At 46.1% G+C, this 21,700-nt stretch overlaps 1 protein-coding gene across 1 annotated transcript in view; it reads right to left on the bottom strand.

Annotated features, from left to right (window-relative positions):
* Positions 1-3,162: 3,162 nt before the first annotated feature.
* The window catches only part of LOC121860987 (insulin-like growth factor-binding protein complex acid labile subunit), a 26,337-nt gene continuing 7,799 nt past the window's right edge, over positions 3,163-21,700 (bottom strand). The window contains exons 2-4 of the mRNA XM_042358415.1: positions 8,905-9,082; positions 6,559-6,783; positions 3,163-5,136 (exon numbers count right to left, since the gene is read on the bottom strand). Coding sequence (XP_042214349.1) covers positions 3,634-5,136; positions 6,559-6,783; positions 8,905-9,081 — 1,905 coding nt within the window. The 5' untranslated portion in view covers position 9,082 and the 3' untranslated portion in view covers positions 3,163-3,633. The remainder of the gene's footprint in view (positions 5,137-6,558; positions 6,784-8,904; positions 9,083-21,700) is intronic.

The following is a 21,700-nucleotide window of genomic DNA, read 5'->3' as shown; positions in this document are numbered from 1 at the left end:
ACTGTATTATTATTACTGTTATTATTATTATCATTATTATTAATAATTTTTTATTTTGTTTTTACTATGTTACTATGATCATTATTTCCATCATCATCATCACCATCATCATTATCACAAGGTTAATGATAAAACACCCCGAACAAGGACACTTTTATTGCAAAATATACATATACCGTTTATACATATATACAGGTGTGTCACAACAGTATACTGGGCACCAACAACAGCGGGGGATTGATGGAAAGACTCGACTCGATCTGTTTACCGAAGGCTTTGATGAACCCTGGCACAGAGAGAGAGAGAGAGAGAGAGAGAGAGAGAGAGAGAGAGAGAGAGAGAGAGAGAGAGCAACGTGACTTTTGCAACCAGTGTCATATGGTAAGAGGAGTGAAGGGGAAGACCAGCAAGGGAGGGTGTGCCTGTACTGTTGTATGACAGGTTCCACGGTGCCAAGTGGTCTATGACAGGCACTCCAGCATCACGTTACAGGTTTTTGCAATGTCACGTGACCGGTAAAACAGACCCAACAGTGTCACATGACAACTTACAGTGCCGTATATGACACAGGTGATAGTGCCATGTGACACGGGTGATAGTGCCACACAACTGTTACAACACCGGAAAGTGACTGTGGGTGCCAAGTACAGTATGACAGGCCTAGCGATAACATAAAACAGGTATTGTCACGTGACAGTTGTAACAGGTCCTGTAGTGCCGCGTGTGACAGGTCCTGTAGTCCCACATGACAGGCCCTGAAGTACCACATGACAGGCCCTGAAGTACCACATGACAGCTCCTATAATGTTATGTGACACTAGTAAGATCCTGGAGTGCCATATGACAAGTTTCTCAGTGCCATATGACAAGTTTCTCAGTGCCATATGACAAGTGTATCCAATGACAAGCTCTGTAGTGCCTTTAACAGAGCTTGAAGGTCACATGACAGGTCCTACAGTGCCACGTGTGACGGGTCCTGCAGTGCCACGTGTGACGGGTCCTGCAGTGCCACGTGTGACATCCTGCAGTGCCACTTTTGAATTTGCTGTATGTCATGTGGCATATCCACCCTCTAGTGCCACGTGACAGGTCCTGTACCACGTGACAAGTCCTACAGTGCCACATGTGACAGGTCCTAAAATGCCACATGTGACAGGTCCTTCAGTACAACGTGACAGGTCCTGTAGTGCCGGGTGACACAAATATCACGCCCAGCAGTTCCATGCGACAAGGGTGACACGGCTGGCAGTGTCATGTGGTGGCGTGATACGGGCTGGCAGTGTCATGTGGTGGCGTGACAGGGGCTGGCAGTGTCATGTGGTGGCGTGACAGGCACTACTTGGGTTACAGCCTGTACAGTAAAGCACGACCATTGTATTACCAAAACAAAAACTAACCATTCAACAACAACAGTGAAATTCCTTCTTTTGTCTCAGTGAAATGTTTAGTTACATCTCTATGCTAATTACCTCAACATCTATGTTTATTAACTTAGTATGTCTGTGTTAATTAATTTACTATATTTAATATCTGAATATATCTCTAAAGTTTGTTATTAAAATTAGAGACGAAAATAAAGTATCTCATTTGACTCACAATATTGAATTTGTTTCTATAATGAGACAAAGTAAACAATGTCTTATTATTGTTTACAGTGACGAGACAGTAAACATTACATCATATACAGAGATAGTAAACAATGTCTCATCAATAGAGAGACATTAAAATTATGTCTCATTATTTGATGACAGGAATTCTAGTGTTGTTGTTGTTGTTTACAGCCGAGAACACAACGGCCATCTTGGAAGAGCTGGACATAAACACGCTGACTCTCGTGACCTCTGACCTGCCTTCGTGACCTTAGTTCAACTCTGGATAATGCAATAAAAATCCTGCACATAATTTATTTTTTCCCTCTGATAATTTAATAATAAAAATATTTTTATATTTTTTTCACTTCGTCTTAATAAAAAAATGGATAAGTAATATTTGGGTTTATATTAATTGTATTAATTAAAACTCTAACCATGTGATTCTGTTTCAAGTTTGAGGTATTTTCTTATTATTTCAGACAACCGACCAATCAGAACTCGAGGAGAAGTTTGTTGGACGTTCATCCCTCCCTACTGAGAACCAATCATAAATGCAGGGAGGTAACAACTGTGACGTCACCCATCTCTACTATGACCAATCACAAAGCAGGGAGGTAACAGCTGTGACGCCACCCATCTCTACTATGACAAATCACAAAGCAGGACTTTACACTGGTGACATTATCTATATAAACATTGATCAGCCAATCTCAAAGCGAGCTTTTTTCCCTCGCAACCGTGACGTCATGCTTACAAACAAGAAATGAACCAATCAGGAGACACATTGTGCTTTATATTCCTATAATATATAATTTTTGTCTTCCAATTTCAGTTTATAATAGAGTGTATACATATATATATATATTTCCCTTTATTATTAATATTGCATTTTGCTTCATTTAAAAGTAAAGATCTACATATATTAATAATAACTTCAAACATCCCTCAAAAATATATTTATAAAGAGTGATACATTCAGTAAGTAATCCATCTGAAAGGCCTAACACGTCCCCTTAAAGGACTTGGTACACATACAATGTATATACATATATATATATATATGTATGTATATGTATATACATAGGTACGTATATGTATATATATATATTATATATAAAGGTTTTAACTACAATACAAATGAGTTGTATTTCTGGTCTACTGTGTACAAAGGCTGCAAAGTATTATAAAGGGGGGGTATGGGGGAGAGTTAAGGGGGGTTAAGGGGTTACGTGAATGGTTAAGGGTAAGGGTTAAAGGGTAAGGGTTAAAGGGGTCATAACCACAGTCAGTCATCAGAGATACGTGACCACAACTCTAGCCTCAGATTCAACATACGTGAAAGGTTTGAAGATGAAGCAGTTTTAAACATTCTATCTATCATCATCATCATCACCATCATCATCATCATCACCATCACCATCATCATCATCATCATCATCATCACCATCATCATCATCATCATCATCATCATCATCATCACCATCCTCATCATCATCATCATCACTCATCATCATCATCATCACTCATCCATCATCATCCCATCACCATCATCAACATCATCATCCCATCATCACCATCATCATCATCATCATCATCATCACCATCACCATCATTATCATCACCATCACCATCATCATCATCATTTTGGGCTTCATCGCCGCCAAATATACAATGTCTTATTTATGATGATATACAAAATGGATAAACAACACACACTAATAGACAATGAATACGTGGTGATAATTGTATGTGGTGGGTGGGGGGGGGGTGTGGTGAGGTAAACACGGCCCTTTCCCTTCACTGTCTACACGTAAACAGCGCCACTTCTTCCTCCCCCTGCACACACTTTATGTAAACAACCACGAGGGGGGGGGGCTATACTAGTGTTTGTATTATATATTTGTTTATGAGAAAACTTAAAAATGTCTTGGTTCGTTTTGTTGGGAGTGTTGTGGTGACTTGACGTGGAGGCAACAGTGTCTACGTTACTCATAAAGCATCACACATTTTTCCTCTCAAAGTTAGTATCATAAAAGTAGCCTCAGGACTTTCCGTTCTGAGTTGACTTTGCATTTTTATTCCTTATCAACTCGTCAATCACCACCACATTGTTGTCGACGGTTTGTTTCTTCTTGCCTCCCGACGATGGGTTGTCGGGTTTTTCGGTGTCGGGTGCATCTCGGGTGGCGTTCGTCTGGCCGTCTAACCTCGGGTCCTTCTCCGGCAGGTGGTCGAGGTCCTCGTCGAGGGTGATGTCAGTGTGGTCGGAGTGGAGGGCGGGGTTCTCGTAGAAGTGGTGCCTGGAGTCGTTCTCGTGTGTGTAGTAGAAGGCGGTGTGACGGTTGTACATGATGATGCCGGTCACGAGGATGATCAGCAGGAGGATGATCACCACTGCCGCCGTCACCACCGCCAGCACCAGCGAGAAGTTGGACGAGCTGGCACTGGCGGCCGCCAAGTCGAAGGTTCCCTCTGGACAAGGCTGGAGTTCCAAGCCCTCGATCTCGATGATAGGCTTATCGTACATCTCCATGGGTGACTGGCACTTGAGGCACTTGGGGGCGTCCACGTCTGGGTAACAAGCTGTCCTGAAGCTCTTGGAGTTGTTGAGCCAGATCTTAAGGTAGGGGATGTGGCACTGGTCACACGACCAAGGGTTGGTGTCCAGTTCAACGTCATAAATGCGATCCAAACGACGCAGAATAATTTCTGGCAAACCACGGAACTCATTTTTACGCAGGTCGAGGGACTGCAGGCTGGGCAGGGAGTGCAGGATGTCGACAGGGACGTAGCGGAGGCTGTTGCTCGACAAGTTGAGTTCTTCCAGCTTGGCCTGGGAGATGAACATGTTAGGTAAGAGTTGGTTAAGATGCAAACGACTCAGATTAAGTTTCTTCAACCTGGAAGCTCGCTTGAGTAACTCCCTGACGTGGTCGGGACTGATGCGGGTATTGGCGATGTTGAGTCCGTGCATGTGGGCGATGACAGGACTTAGGTGCCTAAAGGACGAGTACTGCAGCTTACTGTTGGACGACAAGTCAATGCTCAGCACCGAACAGTCCTCGAAGGCCATCCTCGAGATCCTCTCCATCTTGTTCCTGGCCAGGCCGAGGTGCTGCAGAGCCACGCCCTTGAAGGTGTAATCCTTAAGCTCGAAGATCCGGTTACCATCCAGGTAAAGTCGCTTCAGGTAGTCGAGGTCCATGTACTCCTCCGGGGCGAGGGAGGTGATGCGGTTGTCGCGGAGGTCTAGGGTCTCTAGGAGCGGCAACATCCTGTACACCAGAGACTTGACCCTCGTCAGGCCACACTCGGCACACAGCAGAGTTCTCAGTGCGGGGATGTCCTTCAGGTCTTCCGGGTCGAGTTCCTGGATGGCGTTGCCGCTGAGGTCGAGGTACCTAAGGCGGGAGAGGAGGAGGAAGACCCTGGGGGCGATGACCCGCAGTTTGTTCCTGGCTAGCGTGAGGCTCTCCAGGCTCTCTAGGCTCCTGAAGGTGCCGGAGGCCAGTATGGTGATGTGGTTGTCGTCGAGGTGCAAAGCCTGAGGACAACACCATGCTGTTAGTTATATGGAGCTACTTGGTACATTATGTGCTACTACATATGGTACAATATGTGTTATACTATGTGTTACATATACAATATGTTGTACAACAAGTAAATATGTGCTTACTACATGTAATAAAATATGTACTAAAATATGATTCAATATGTGGTCCAAGAAAATATGTGCTTACTACATGTAATAGAATATGTACTAAAATGAAATTCAATATGTATATATGTGCTACTACATGTACAATATGTGTTACAACATATACAATATATACTACATGTGGTGAAATATGTTCTATAACGTGTAAAATACTACTACTACTACTTGCTGTCACTAGGAATCGAGTACGACGATCATCCAGCTATAACAAATAACATGAGTTATTAAGGATGTCACCTTCGTTGGTGAGCTCTGAGAGGCTAGAGGCTGATACGGGACCGGCAGGGTCGTCCACATATGTTGCACGTGTGGAGGGCTACATATAGTGCGGGGGGGAGGGGCGGCGGCAGCGTCTTTCCGGCGCCGGCGCTTGTCTGCTTGGTTTGCAGTCGGGCTAACTCGAAAGTATTGACACCTTCTCGTGTGGTGCTCCTCCAAGCGTTACAGTGTGGAGTGATCGTCTCCCAGGTGAAGGGGTCGATTTGGCACTTTTTCTGGTTTGTCTTAAGACTATCCTTATACCTTTTCCGTTACCCGCCAGCGTTACATTTACTATTCGTTAGGTGACGGTAAAGTAGCTGCTTTGGCAGTCTACTGTCGTCCATGTGGGTAACATGGCCAGTCCAACGTAGTTGTTCATGGATAATGGTAGCCTCGATGCTCCTACAGTTGGTGTCAGAGAGAATACTGACATTTGTTCTCTTGTCTTCCCAGAGAACTCGGAAGATGGAACATAGACTACGTTGGTAAAAGTTTTCAAGTGCCTTGAGATGACTGCTGTATGTGACACATGTCTCGCTGCCATACAGCGAACCCTTTAACTTGTCGGCCTGCCTAAACAAGGTATTGGTGATAGTGAGGTTGTGTGCAGCACACTTGTTGAGGAGGAGTAGACCGTTGGGATTACACTTGCCTAGTCCATTTCTCCCTATGGTTCCCTGCCAAATGTCAGCATCTCTGCCAACTCTGGCACTGAAGTCGCCAAGGAGCACAACCTTAATCTTCTTTGGGGATAGAGGTTAACACTGTCCAGGTCGACGTAAAGGGCCTCCTTGATGTCATCCTCTGCATGCACATTAACACTAAAACAATGATCACACACACACACACACACACACACACACACACACACACCAATGTCATCAAACCTCTGAAATAAAAAAAACAAATATCTCACAGACTTTCTCCAACTATCTCTTATTCTCTCTCTTTCTCACTCTCCTACCCCCCTCTGTCACCCTCACTTACCTCCAAGCTCCTCATGCCCTTCAGGTGAGAATCATACAGAAGAGTTATGTTATTATTCGTCAAGTTGAGGACCTGGAGGTGACTTAGACCCCACAAGGAGTTCTCCCCGATGGCTGGAACGTTGGACCGGGTGATGTGGATCTCTTCAAGCTGTGACAGAGTGGAGAAGATTGGCCCCAGGGTTAACGTGTTGGGTTGATCCTCTGGTGATGTGATGGTCAGTATCTGTTGGAGAGAGGGAGTGGTGGTGAGTGTCTGTTGGAGGGAGAGAGGGAGGGAATGGTGGAGAGTGTCTGTTGGAGGGAGAGAGGGAGGGAGTGGTGGTGAGTGTCTGTTGGAGGGAGAGAGGGAGGGAGTGGTGGTGAGTGTCTGTTGGAGGAGAGGAGGAGGGAGTGGTGAGTGAGGAGAGGAGGGAGGGAGGTGGTGAGTGTCTGTTGGAGGGGGAGTGGTGGTGAGTGTCTGTTGGAGGGGGAGAGAGAGGGAGGGAATGGTGGAGTGTCTGTTGGAGGGGAGGGAGGTGGTGGAGAGTGTCTGTTGGAGGGAGTGGTGGTGAGGTGTGTTGGGGAGAATGGTGGAGGTGTCTGTTGGAGAGGGAGGGAATGGTGGAAGTGTCTGTTGGAGGGAGAGGAGGGAGGGGTGGTGAGTGTCTGTTGGAGGGAGAGGAGGGAATGGTGGAGGTGTCTGTTGGAGGGAGGAGGTGGAGGTGTCTGTTGGAGGAGAGGAGAATGGTGGAAGTGTCTGTTGGAGGGAGGGAGGAGGTGGTGAGTGTCTGTTGGAGGAGAGGAGGAATGGTGGAGGGTGTCTGTTGGAGGAGGGGAGGTGGTGGGGTGTCTGTTGGAGGGAGAGAGAGGGAGTGGTGGAGGTGTCTTGTTGGAGGAGAGGGAGGGGTGGTGGGGAGTGTCTGTTGAGGAGGAAGGGTGGTGGTGAGTGTCTGGAGGGAGAGGGAGGGTGGTGGTGAGTGTCTGGAGGGAGGAAGGTTTGAGTTAGGGGGTGTGGGGGAGGAGTTTGAGGAGGGAGGGGTTTAAGTTAAGGGGTTGGAGGGATGGGGGTTTAAATCCCTCAGGAACAGTGCTTGAAACCCAATTACCTCTCGTTCCCCAACCAAAATATAAGGATAAAATTGTGATAGAACCGTAATGAACCGCTTGGCAGAGCTGTGACCTTGCATGTTTACCTCCCCTCCCTCCCCTTCCCCTTCCCTCACCTCACCCTTTCCCCCTCCTTCCCCTTCCTCCACCCTCCCCTCACCTTCCCCCCTCACCCTTCCCTCACCCTCCCTCACCCTTCCCCTCACCCTCCCCTCACCCTTCCCCCCCCTCCCTTCCCCCTTCCCTCACCCTCCCTCACTCCCTTCCCCCCCTCCTTCCCTCCCTCACCCTTCCTCACCCTCCCCTCACCCTTCCCTCACCCTCCCCTCACCTTCCCCCCCTCCTTCCCCCTTCCTCACCCCTCCCCTCACCTTCCCTCACCTCCTCCCCTCACCCTCCCTCACCCTTCCCCCCTCCTTCCCCTTCCCTCCCTCACCCCCCCCCCTCCTTCCTTCCTCACCCTCCCCTCACCCTTCCCTCCCCTCCTTCCCCTTCCCTCACCCTCCCTCACCCTTCCCCTCACCCTCCCCTCACCCTTCCCTCACCTCCTCACCCTTCCCCCCTCCCTTCCTTCCCTCTCCCTCCCCTCCTTATTCCCTCCCCTCCTTCCCCTTCCTCTCACCCTCCCCTCACCTTCCTCACCCTCCCTCACCCCTTCCTCACCCTCCCTCTCCTTCCCCCCTCCTTCCCCCTTCCCTCACCCTCCCCTCACCTTCCCCCCCTCCTTCCCCTTCCCTCCCCCTCCTCACCTTCCCTCACCCTCCCTCACCCTTCCCTCACCCCTCCCCTCACCCTTCCCCCTCCTTCCCCTTCCTCACCCTCCCCTCACCCTTCCCTCACCCTCCCTCACCCTTCCTCACCCTCCCTCTCCCTTCCCCCCCTCCTTCCCCTTCCCTCACCCTCCCCTCACCCCCCCTCCTTCCCCCTTCCCTCACCCTCCCCTCCCTCCTTCCCTCCCCTCCCCTCACCCTTCCGTCACCCTCCTCTCTCCTCCTTTCCTCACCCTCACTTCTTCATCTCATTTCACCCTCCACTCTCCTCATCCTCACCCTCATTTCACCCTATCTCTGCCCCTATACCCCCACCCTATGTCACACTCCATCTCTCACCCTACCTCTCCCCCCTATTCTCTCACCCTATCTCTCTCACCCCTATCTCACCCTATCTCTCTCACCCTATCTCTCTCACCCTATCTCCCTCACCCTATCTCTCTCACCCTATCTCTCTCACCCTATATCTCTCACCCTATCTCCCTCACCTTAGTATCCATATCCATATCAAACACAGGTATAGGCCCAGTCAGGCTGCCAGCGTCACATGTCACCACCTTCCTGCCGTGTTCCTCATAATTACACCTGCACGGCCTGGGACACCTGCCTTCCACCACCAACACCTGCACCGCCACCACCAGAAGCCACGTCCGCGCCCCCATCATCCTGTAGAAGGGGAAGAAGAAGTGTTTTATATCTGGTACAATGTCTTAGGGGTTTAACATCATGGAAATATTGTTGTAAATTTAACAGTAATAATGATAAATAATTAACATTGTAGAGAAGTTAATAAATTCTCATTCGTTCATCAGTGGTTTAACGAAAGGACCCTCACATGGTCATTGGAGGTTTAACGAGGGGAATAAACAGGTCACAGTTGTAGTAGTTGGAAGGTTAACGAGCATTAGAGGCTGTTCAGCGACTTACTCATTAGTGGGACTGGTGGAGAGGACAGACAGACAGACAGACAAGAAGAAAAACAGACAGGAACAAAGACAGAAAGAAAGAGGAAGACAGAGACACAGACAGACAGACAGACAGACAGGAGGACATGGCAAAAAGTGAGAGAGAGAGAGAGAAAGAGAGAGAGAGAGCATGTTGAGTACCCCCCCTCTCTCTCTTTCCTTCCCACCCTCTTTCCCTTTCTATCCTCCCTTCCCTCCCTTCTTCTCTCCCTCCTTTACTCCTTCCCTCCCCCCTCCTTCCCTCCCCTTCTCTCAACAAAAGCTAAAATAAAACTGAAAATCTTGGTATGTAACTCTTAAGACTCCTCCTTCCCTCTTCCTCTTCCTTTCTCTTCCTTCCCTGTTCCTCCTCTCCTTACCACCTGTAATAAACCCTCCTACAGGAAGCGTTCAGGAAGCCCTACTGGATACTCCTCTACCTTCAACACCGTCACTAACTTCTCCCGCACCTTCAGGAGAGAGGAGGAGGAGGAGGAGGAGGAGGAGGAAAAAGAATGATAACATCCTTTTAAAACCAGGAAGAGGAAAATCACGATATTTCTCAGAGGAAGATAAAAACAACAATAAAAACAGCAACAATAATAAAAACAACAAAAACAATAAAAACAACAAAAACAACAACAACAACAACAAAAACAGCAAAACAACAACAAAACAAAAGCAAAAAAAACAAAAAAACAGCAACAACAACAAAAGAATCTTCCTGTACATAGCTTCTAGGACGACTTAGACACGTTTATCTTTCCTTAAGTCTTAAAGATATGCTCTCTCTCTCTCTCTCTCTCTCTCTCTCTCTCTCTCTCTCTCTCTCTCTCTCTCTTATAACGTTAAAAATCTCTGTGAATTTTTAGCCCTTAGGAAGAGTTACAATGTGATGTTATCTTGCAGTGTGTGTGTGTGTAGGAGGGAGGGGGGTGTCCAGCTCCCCAGTGTGTGTGTAGGAGGGAGGGGGGGTGTGTCCTGTGCCCCAGTTTATATATATGGTTAAGTTTTCAGGTTGAGAGAGAGAGAGAGAGAGAGAGAGAGAGAGAGAGAGAGAGACATAATCATATAAACTTTTCTTACTCTACAAGATGCAAGAATACATTACATACACACACAAACATACACACACAAACATACACACACAATACACACAAACAAACATACATAAATATTAAACGTGAGGTAATAAGTTGTGTATACCAAACTAAATGTAATTGAACACCTCTACCTGTTGAAGCCAAATTAACAATGCTGAATGGACTATCGGAGCCGAAAATAAAGTTAATATTTACGTGTTGGTACCTTACCCCTCAAGTACCCCCCAGACACTATTATATTGGAAAGGAGGGAAATAAATGCTTTGATTATTCATTATAAATCGTTTATTTTTATTCATTATGCTACGCCAGCCTATGTATGTATGTATGTATGTATGTATGTATATGCCTCTTCTTGTTTCCTCTTTGTATGTCTGTTTCTGTCTGTAAGGGTGCAGGAGGCGTGCAGGCAGGCATGGGTGCAGGTGAGGCGTGGTAGGCAGGGCATGGGTGCAGGAGGCGTGTAGGCAGGGCATGGGTGCAGGAGGCGTGTAGGCAGGGCATGGGTGCAGGAGGCGTGTAGGCAGGGCATGGGTGCAGGAGGCGTGTAGGCAGGGCATGGTTACCAATTTACTACCCGACGGCTTAAGGTAAAAACACACACACAGGTGGACAGGTCGTGTGTGATAGCATCGTCAGATCAACACGCACCACACGCCTCCTGCTGTGGTTGTGGTGTGGTGGCTGTGGTGGTTTGTAGTTAGTGTGATGACTGTAATCCTGCACTGTGGTAGCTCCCCCCCCTGTGTGTGTGTGTTACTGCTGCAGGCATATTTGGGTCGGTTGCGGTGGTAGAGGAGGGGAAGGGGAGATCCTCGGCTAATGGTCAATCGGTATAGAGAGAGAAACTCATAAAAATGTGATATATAGTGGGTGAAACGTTTGGCATGTGAGATACCGTTTTCGTTCTATGACTTTCCCCTTTCTCTATCTCACTTTCTCTCGCTTTCTCTTTCTCTCTGACGTGTTAAAACCCTCAAAATTTATCCATTCATATATTCTGTGTGTGTAGATAGGTAGAAAATAATACTAGAGTTTTTGTATGGGATAAATTTGGTGATAAAGGAAGGATGGTAGGGGAAACTCAACTATATTTTATTCTTATGTCAGATTGTCGCAGCTGGCCCGGGTGCTGATGACTAGACCTGCATTCTCGTTTGTGTGTGTGTGTGTGTGTGTGTCGGATGGCGCTGTGGGGATGAGTTTTATGGTCTCTTTGTATAAGGTTTAGTTTTCTTCTTTAAAGGGGGGGATTATGTTTAAAGACGGCCTAAGACAGCAAGGGTCACTGTCCAGGCCGGGGAGGTGGAGGGGTGATCTATTAGCTGGGGTACGTTACTTGATTACAACTTATGTACACACACACACACACACACACACACACACACACACACACACACACATTCTCTCTCTCCGTGCCTCAAATAAAACGCAATTTCATGATTTTGTTTCGCACTTAAAAGATTATTTCATTGTTACTAAATTCAATAGACATAATAAATAAACACGCTTACACAGGGAGCTTTCAGAGTGGCCAGCCTTCCTGATGTATGTATGTATGAACGGGGGAAGCTGTGTATACATAAGAGTACACATATACGTTCATGAATACCAATAAAACAACCAATTATATTTATGAGTAGAAAGGAGGTGTTTTGATTGGCTTAGACTTGCTGACATGTTTTTGATTGGATGACTGTGATTGGCTGAGAGTTGATAAGAGATACAGCGTCGCCACCAATCACATTTCATGACAAGTAAGATGAGGGTGATGTGGTAGTTGTGGTAGTTGTGGTGGTGGTGGTTGTGGCTGTAATGATGGCAGTTGTGGTTGTGGTGCTGGTAATAGTTGTGGTGGTGGTGATAGTTGTTGTTTTGATGATGATGGTAGTATTAGTGGTGGTAATGGTGGTAGTAACGAAAGTGGTAGTGGTGGTTATGATGGTGGTGAGGTGATAATGGTAGATACGGTGGCGGTGGTAGTAATAACATAGTAATAATGGTAGTTAATAATGGTAGTTAATAATGGTGTCAGACGGGGCTCATTAAAACTTGTTGTTGAGGTAATTCCCGCCATCCTCCGTAACTTATGAGTCAACTTTATCAATTATCACCAAGTAGCCGCAACTCCATGCCGCAAGCGGTCGTCGGCGGCACCAACCCCCCCCCCCCAACCCTCTTTGTTTATTTCTAATTAATTTCTTTACAAACTCATTTATAAAGTTAACGTTGATGCCAAGGGTATTTTTAGTTGTTGTTGTTGTTGTTGTTGTTGTTGTTATTATTATCAATCACTTTAAAATTAACATACCCATTAAAACCCCTCACTCCCCCATTATCTCCCCCACCCCATATTACCCGTAACCCCATCCTCACCCCTCTCCCCATTTTCTCTCACTTTCCTCACCCCTCTCCCCATTATCTCTCACTTTCCTCACCCCCATCCTCATCTATTCCACCCTCTTACCTCCCCCCATCCCCAACTCCTCACCCATCCCCACCCCATTATCTCCCCCCCCCCAGGTGAGACATAATCACCCCAGCTTAGGCCTTAATTATCCCCCGTAATTAGCGAAACAATTCCCCCGTCCTTGATTGGTTGAGACGCGAGGCAGGCAATAACGTGTCCATCTCTGATTGGTTAAATCCTCCCAGGACGAATAATGCCTCTGTTCTCCGATTGGTTAAGACGTAAGACAGGTAGTAATGTATTCGTCTGTGATTGGTTAAGATCCTGGAGAATGTATAGCAGTGTAGCCTCTGATTGGTCAAGACGTGAGACACGAAGAAGTGTATTAATTTCTGATTGGCAAAACCCCCCAAAATGCGAATGGTAACTCCGACTCTGATTGGCTTAGACCTGTCACACCGAGCGGCAACTTAGACGATGATTGGTTAAGACCCGCCAGAGCAAATAAGTCCCACGCCTGTGATTGGTTAAGACTCAGGCTGCCATATTATCCTCATGAAGTAAAAACAAGAGTGTGTGTGTGTGTGTGTGTGTGTGTGTGTGTGTGACAGAGAGAGAGAGAGGGACTATTCGCGCTCTCTCTCTCTCTCTCTCTCTCTCTCTCTCTCTCAACACACTTCCTGACATGTCTCTTACATTCTCCTCTTCCCATTCCGCCTTCCTCCTCGTTTCCTACCATCTTCCTTCCCTTCCATCTTCCACTTCCGTCCTACCCCCTCCACCTCCTACCCCCCTCCCCCTCTTTTCCCTCCCCCTCCCCTCCAATCCCTCCTGTCGTCTTCTCTCCTACTTTCCTTCCCCTCCCATCCCCCACCCCCTTTATCCCCTCTTCCCTCCCATCCCCTTACCCCCTCAAGCCCTCCCCCACAATAACAAGACCCTGAACTCAAAAACTCACTTCTTTCTCTTCCATTATCTCTTTTTCTATCTTAATCTATTTATTTATTTTTGTCTCTATTCTTCTGGCAGAAAATAAAAACCAAACAAAGGAATCATTAGCCAATCAGAAAGGGCCCACTGTCTACAGCAGTCACTAAGAAAACATCCGACAACCATTCAGAAACCATCTCAACCACTCAGTAGTGACCATCAGAGGCAAGACCCACCCCCCACCTCCCCCAACCATCAGAGTTGACTCCCCACCTCCCTGGAATTGTGAGCTCAAGACCACCCCCCTCCCTCCATCAGAGGCAGGACCACCCCCATCAGAGGCAGCACTGCCAACCCCACCCTCCTGGCCATCAGAGTCAAGACCACCCCCTCCTCCCATCAGAGGCAGGACCACCCCCCATCAGAGGCAGCACCAACCCCCACCCTCCTGGGCCATCAGAGGCAGGACTACCCCCCATCGGAGGCAGGACCACCCCCCATCAGAGGGGCAGCACCAACCCCCACCCTCCTGGGCCATCAGAGGCAGGACTCACCTCCATCAGAGGCAGGACCACCCCCCCATCAGAGGCAGGACCACCCCCCATCAGAGGCAAGACCCACCCCCACTCTCCCCAACCATCAGGAGTCGAGACCACCTCCTCCCTCCCATCAGAGGCAGGACCACCCCCCCATCAGAGGCAGCACTAACCCCACCTCCTGGGCTACCATCAGAGGCAGGACCACCCCCATCAGTGACCACCCCCCCCCCCATCACAGGCAGTGATCACCCCCCCATCAGAGGCAGGACTCCGCCCCCCAACACAGGCAGGACCACCCCCATTAGAGGCAGGACCACCCCTATCAGGAGGCAGGACCCCCCCTGACTGAGGCAGGACTCTGCCTCCCCCATCAGAGGCAGGACTCCCCCCCCTATCATCCATCAGATATTCTTGTCTCGCGGTGAGGTGCCCCAGCTGTGAGTCCCTCCCTTAAATCTGGCCACGACTCTGAGTGCTTTGTGATGGCCTCGTTTGTTTACGTTCTCAAGTGACGATCCGGATTCGAATTCGGATTCATGTGATTCGAGTTTGGATTTACATTAAGGCTGTATGTATGTATGTATGTATGTATGTATGTATGTATGTATGTATGTATGTATGTATGTATACACGCCACAGTTAATCAGTCCACTACTCTGGTCTCGAAGTTGGCTGTCACTGTTCATCAAAATATGGAAGGATGAGGAACCTAACCTAACCTAACCTGACCTAACCTAACCTGACCTAACCTAACCTAACCTAACCTAACCTAACCTAACCTAACCTGACCTAACCTAACCTAACCTAACCTAACCTAACATGGACTCTGAAGGAGGAAGAAGAAGAAGGAGACACCAAATATATAACAAATTCTCAATCATTTTCAATATTATCTTTTTCAAAAAATTTCTATTTATCTTTTTTCATAACATTTCGTTCAATTTCAGATTCTTTTTTTAAACACACTTGCCAATAATCTCACGAGACGAAACAAAAAGAAAAACAATAAAATATAACTGAATAATATCACCGTTCTATTGACTCCTTACCGAGGCATAAAAAAAAAGGGAATAAAAATACACTATCTGATAACCATGTCACAGTGTTGCCATTTGGGTGTTCATGTAAATAATATAATGTGGGTTTGGGGAGATGTGCTGAGTGGTAGTTTCTTGTGTGCGTGTGTGTGTGTGTAGAGAGAGACAGACAGACAGACATACGTGTAGGTGTTAAGCAGCAAACACAAAACAAAACAACCTGCCTCAAGAGATTAAATCCAGGTAAGTTTTAATTGGAAATCACAAGAAGGCATAGTGGCAGGTATTCCCCCTCCCCCTCCGCCAGGTGAGGTCCAATCAAGGGGCTTAAGGTACACGACTACGGACAAATAAACAGGTAATGACATAGTAGTTTAATAAGAGTTTTAAATAGAGAGTTTAAGTAGAAAGTTCTTTAATAAAATATGAAAATAACTGGTGATTTTTTTTCCACTCTCAAGCCATTACATAAGTCGGCCCCTTAAAGAAAATGTAAATACAGTGACCAATGAAAAATAATAGTCTAGGGTGAATAATCTAATGGGGACATAGATAACGTACATAGACTATCCCCACGTACATAGACTATCCCCACGTACATAGACTAGCCGATACGCACATACTGATTGATATGCACAGTCGCTTGGTACAGTGGTTGGGGGCTGTACGTAGATCACCACCACGTTCATAGATCACCACCACGTTCATAGATCACCATCACGTACACAGATCACCACCACCACCACGTACATAGATCACAAACCACGTACTGTACATAAACCAACATCAAGTACACACACACACACAGGAACAGGGGATGATTATAATAACATGGTAGCGGAAGTTAATAAAGATGACCTTTTCTCAGGCACCGGACTGAGGCCTCTCCAAATATGTGGCATCCAAACACAGTGCCATTCATCTCCCTCAGAATGGCACTTTGATTATTAAGCGCCGGCCAGCCATGACGGGAGCCACAGCTGTCAGACCAATTTTGACCCTGAGTTACCGAAGGGGGCGGGGGCGGGGGAGGGGGGGGTTTGAAGAGGGATGGATGGAGGGTGGAAAAGAGGGAGTAAGGAAGGGAACGGAGGAAGGAAAGAGGAATGAACGAAGGAATGAGGGAAGGAGGAAAGGAGACACTATAACATCACTACACTCTATCAAAACATTTCTTCTTCCAGATTAAAAATTTCTTTCCCCAGACTTAAAACCATTTCTTCTCCCAGGTGAACCAATTCCTATACGTAAATTCACCTGGGAAACAAAAAAAGAGTTACATTTGCCGGGTCACCTCAGCTGCCTCCTCCCATCAGACGCTCTCAGGGGCAAAACAATGGGATGTGAAGATTCAATATCCAGGTTTAATCCAGCATAAATTCGATTTTGAAACGACATCTGGAACAAAAACCGGATATAATAAAAGTTCCTAAATTAAAACCTCAACGTAAACTGGATATATTAATGTTCATATTATAACTTCAACGTAAACTGGATGTATAAAAGTTGATATCAAAGCTTTAACGTAAACTGGATGTATAAGAGTTTGAATTTGAACAGAGGAGACACAGGTAGACAGAGGAGACACAGGTAGACAGAGGAGACACAGGTAGACAGAGGAGACACAGGTAGACAGAGGAGACACAGGCAGACAGAGGAGACACAGGGTGGGAGCAAGAGGCGACCCACAGGTGGAGCAGAGAGGGGAACTGAGCGAATAGAGGAGACACAGGTGAACAGAGGAGACACAGGTAAACAAAGGAGACACAGGTGAACAGAGGAGACACAGGTAAACAAAGGGGCCGAGTAAGCAGAGAGAACTGGGTAGACAGAGGAGACGCAAGGTAAACAAAGGAGACACAGAATTAAACAGAGGAACCTGAGTAAACAAAAGGAGACACAGGTAAACAGAGGAGACACAGGTAAACAAAGAGACACAGGTAAACAAAGGGAATGCGGTAAAAACAAATGGACACAGGTAGACAGAGGAGACACAGGTAGACAGAGAAGACACAGGCAGACAGGGGAGACACAGGTAGACAGAGGAGACACAGGTAAACAGATTAGACAGTTAATAAAGATCGTGTCTGTCCCAAGTTACATGTCTATAGAGGGTTAGACATAATGACTGAATACAGATAGACAGGTGGTGTTAATCTTACAGTGACAGACATTCGGGCATACAGACAGAATTCAGACATGTAAACAAAGACAGGCAGCTACACAGACACATAGACAAGATGACAAACAAGTAGACAAATAGTGTATCAGCCTGACAGACATAAAGACATGTTATATATAAAGAGAGAGAGAGAGAGAGAGAGAGTCAACATAAGTTACACATTAGACCCGGTCCCATCATCCACACCCTGGGCCCACATCACCAGCCCTAGGACCTCCAAACATGGTTCATTTTACAGTCCTCTATGAAATCCCGGCATAGTCAGATTAGTCAGATTTTTTTTTTGGGGGTAGAGGTGGGAGGAGGAGGAGGAGGGAGGGTTAGATGGGGGGGGAGGAGAGGGATAATTTTTAATGTATGAAAATCTGGTTAGTAAGACTTTCGAGTTATTGATATATTCAAGGGTGATTTTTTTTCGGTGATTTTTTTCGCTGATTTTTTTTTTTTTAATACGATAAATCCTGTCCGTAAGTCTGTGGGATTTATATAGATTAATTAGTAAGTTATCTATAGTATTTATTTATTTACTTATTTATATTTTCTTTGAGATTGTTGAGTGTGTTTTAAAATGTACTCTGTCTCTTGAGTTAGGTGAGGGTTAGTTATCGTACTCAAAGGGGGATTACGTTATTGTACTCAAGGGATTAAGTTATCGCACTCAAGGGGTTAAGTCATCGTACTCCAGTAAAGACAAACAAATAAAGTGAAATATTTCTAAATTAATAAAGAAAATAAAACAATAAAATTACATAAAAAAAAAATTAAACATGGCACCCCATTCCCTACTATGACGTCATCAACGAAATGAGGTCACACGATTGGTTCCCTAACTACCAATCAGCGAAGAGAACAAGGAACTTAGAAGAGGTGGGATTGGTGGTGAGAAGAGGCCAATAAGAGGTGTTTATTAGCCCCTAGAGTGCCAGTAAGGGTGCCAAATAGTGCCATGCCTGTGACCTTATTAGCTCTCTGTCCGTCCGTCTGTCCGAATCAGGTCAGGTTAATAACTTGATAAAATCTCTCTCTCTCTCTCTCTCTCTCTCTCTCTCTCTCTCTCTCTCTCTGTCCTCACTGCCCCTCACTCCTTCTCTCCTCTATCTCACCCCCTACCCCCCTCCCTCACCCCTCCCCCCCTCTCCCTCACATCTTCTAGTCAACAAGCGCTTTCCATCTTCTGCCATTTCACTCACAGATCATCTCTCTCTCTCTCTCTCTCTCTCTCTCTCTCTCTCTCTCTCTCTCATTTTTTCTCCCATGATCCATTTCCAATATCAATTTCCACTCGGTTCCTTCCGTGTAAAGCTTCAACCGTGTCTGAGCCTTCTTTCATCCTTCTCTCTCTTCTTCTTTCTTCTTCTTTCTCTCTCTCTCTCAATATTAAATGCTTGCTCACGGGAAAGACGTCACTGGGGCTCAGATAAAGTCTCCCAAAACCGAGAGAGAGAGAGAGAGAGAGAGAGAGAGAGAGAGCACATTCCTCCCTTGGGTGTGCGGAAGGAGCAGTTCCATCAATGGACAATATTTATCAGTGCAAAACTCAGCAATTTGACTTCGATTTCGTGAGAAGAGGAAGAGGACTAGGAGGAGGAGGGAGGAGGAGGAGGAGGAGGAGGAGGAGGAGGAGGAGGAGGGAGGAGGAGGAGGAGGAGGAGAGGAGATGGAGGAGGAGGAGGAGATGAGGAGGAGGAAGGTGTAGTAGTAGTACTGTAGTAGTAAGAAAACAACAGCAAACAATAACAATAACTACAACAAGGAAGAGAAAGGGATTGTTTCACGTCCTCTCTCTCTCTCTCTCTCTCTCTCTCTCTCTCTCTCTCTCTCTGACTCACAAGACAAAAACACAAACGCCGTCAGGTTCTCTTAAAAAAGTTGATAATATATGTGATGGTTTAGGTTTTACACAACACAAACCGTAAATAAACCAACCGTAGTGTTTTATTTTCCGGTTTATGTGTGTGTGTGTGTGTGTGTGTGTGTGTGTGTGTGTGTGTGTGTGTGTGTGTGTGTGTGTGTGTGTGTGTGTGTGTGTTCTTTAACTGCTCAAATTCTCCTACTCCTCTTCCTCCTCCTACGCTTCCTCCTTTACTCACACTTCTTCCTCCTATTCTTCCTTCTTCTCCCTCCTCCTCCTCAGAGACCTACACTAACAAGAAGAAGAAGAAGAAGAAGAAGCCTCAGTGTTTCCGTTCTGGCTTCAAACCTCAACTGAATCCCATCTGGTAGTTCCTGCAAGAGGCTGAGGCTACCCTGGGAAAAAAAAATCCACTAACCATTCTCATATATTCCCTTGGCGGTTGTCATCCTGGGAAAAAAAAATCCCCCACCCCCACCCAACAATCTTTTGTGGTATTTTTGTCCTTCAGGTTCAGTTAAGTCGTCAGTTTTCGAGTACAAATGACTAGACGGCGCAGTTTAATGGTGAAGGAAGGCGCAGTCTAATGGTGAAGGAAGCTGCATTTGCATAATTTCCGCATTTTCTTACCTCCCACTTTAAAAAAAAAATTAGTTGAAAAATAGGTCAGAGAGGCCATTAATCTTGGGTTCAGTGGAATGGGGGGTCAGGGGAGGTCAGGAGGGTCATGGGGGTCAGTGGAGGGAGGTGCAGAGGGGGAGGTGGTCAGAGAGTGTGATATAATTTTCGCGAGTTTGTTTACAATTGCATTTTAGTGTCGACATGGCCAGGTGACTACGCTAGTATGTCATTAACCTAAATAATATAACGTAATATATAGAGAGAGAGAGAGAGAGAGAGAGAGAGAGAGAGAGAGAGAGAGAGTCGCTGTCATAATAGACAATAAACTCTCTTTTGTGGCTGGCGTGTCCTTCTCATACAGAGTGTGTGTGTGTGTGTGTGTGTGTGTGTGTCTGTGTATTTCTGCGTATGTTTGTGTATGCTGTGTATGTTTGTGTATGCTGTGTATGTTTGTGTATGTGTGTGTGTGTTTGTATGTCTGGTGTGTGTTTGTGTGCTGTGTGTGTGTGTGTGTATGTTTGTGTATGTGTGTGGTGTATGATGCAGTGAGTTACTTGTTTGTTGTGAACTTGGTGTCTCATGGTGTGTTGACTAAATCATCTCTCGCTCCTGTTGTTGTTGTTGTTGTTGTTGTTGTTGTTGTTGTTGTTGTCGTTGTCGTTGTTGTTGTTGTTGTTGTCGTCTGTTGTTGTTGTTGTTGTTGTTGTTGTTGTTGTTGTTGTTGTTGTTGTCGTTGTTGTTGTTGTTGTGTCGTCGTTGTTGTTGTTGTTGTTGTTGTTGTTGTTGTTGTTGTTGTTGTTGTTGTTGTTGTCGTTGTCGTTGTTGTTGTTGTCGTTGTCGTTGTTGTTGTTGTTGTCAAGCGGGATAATTTGTGTTTGTTTGTTTTTTGTCTTTTCCACAAAGACTCGTTCGCTCTCTTGGTCTCTTGTCTCTCTCTTTCTAGAATTATTTCTCTTTGTCTCTTTCAGTTTCTCTCTTTCTTTGTCTCTCTCTCTAGTTCTCTCTTTATTTGCATCTGTCTGTCTCTCTTTCTATCTACCTCTCTCGCATAAACTCATGTATGTATGTATGTATGTATGTATGTATGTATGTATGTATGTAAGTAAGTATGCATGTATGTATGTATGTATGCATGTATGTATGTATGTATGCATTGATATTAGTCAGACTCTAAATATTTGGATACAATTTCCTACACGGGTTCAAACACACCCAAACGAATCCACGTATTCATGGAACGTATGTGTGTGTGTATGAATATTCAAACATAAGGACACACACACACACACACACACACACACACACACACACACACACACACACCACACACACGTATAATCACAGTGCCTCGCCTGACACTACTGGCTGGCACTGTATTGGGGTTGTTTACCAAATCAGCTGTTTGATCAGCTGACTGCCCGGCTGGATAGGAATCGTGTGTTCAACTGCCTCCCTTAAACCAGAGCAAACCCTCCGTGCCCTTTCTCCCTTTCTATTACCCTTCTTCCTTCCTTTCATCCTTCCATTCTCCTCCTTCCCATCCTCCTCCTTCCCTTCAACCCTTTCCCTCTTCCTTCTTCGTTTATTCTTCCCGTCCTCTCTTACTCTTTCCCTTCATTCTTCCCTCCTTACCCTCCTTCTCTTCCCTTCCCCGTCCCCTCATCCT

This window comes from Homarus americanus, unplaced genomic scaffold, assembly GCF_018991925.1.
Source record: "Homarus americanus isolate GMGI-L3 unplaced genomic scaffold, GMGI_Hamer_2.0 scaffold52806, whole genome shotgun sequence".
Classification (NCBI taxonomy): domain Eukaryota; kingdom Metazoa; phylum Arthropoda; class Malacostraca; order Decapoda; family Nephropidae; genus Homarus; species Homarus americanus.
This window is presented reverse-complemented; position numbering and strand designations above follow the sequence as displayed.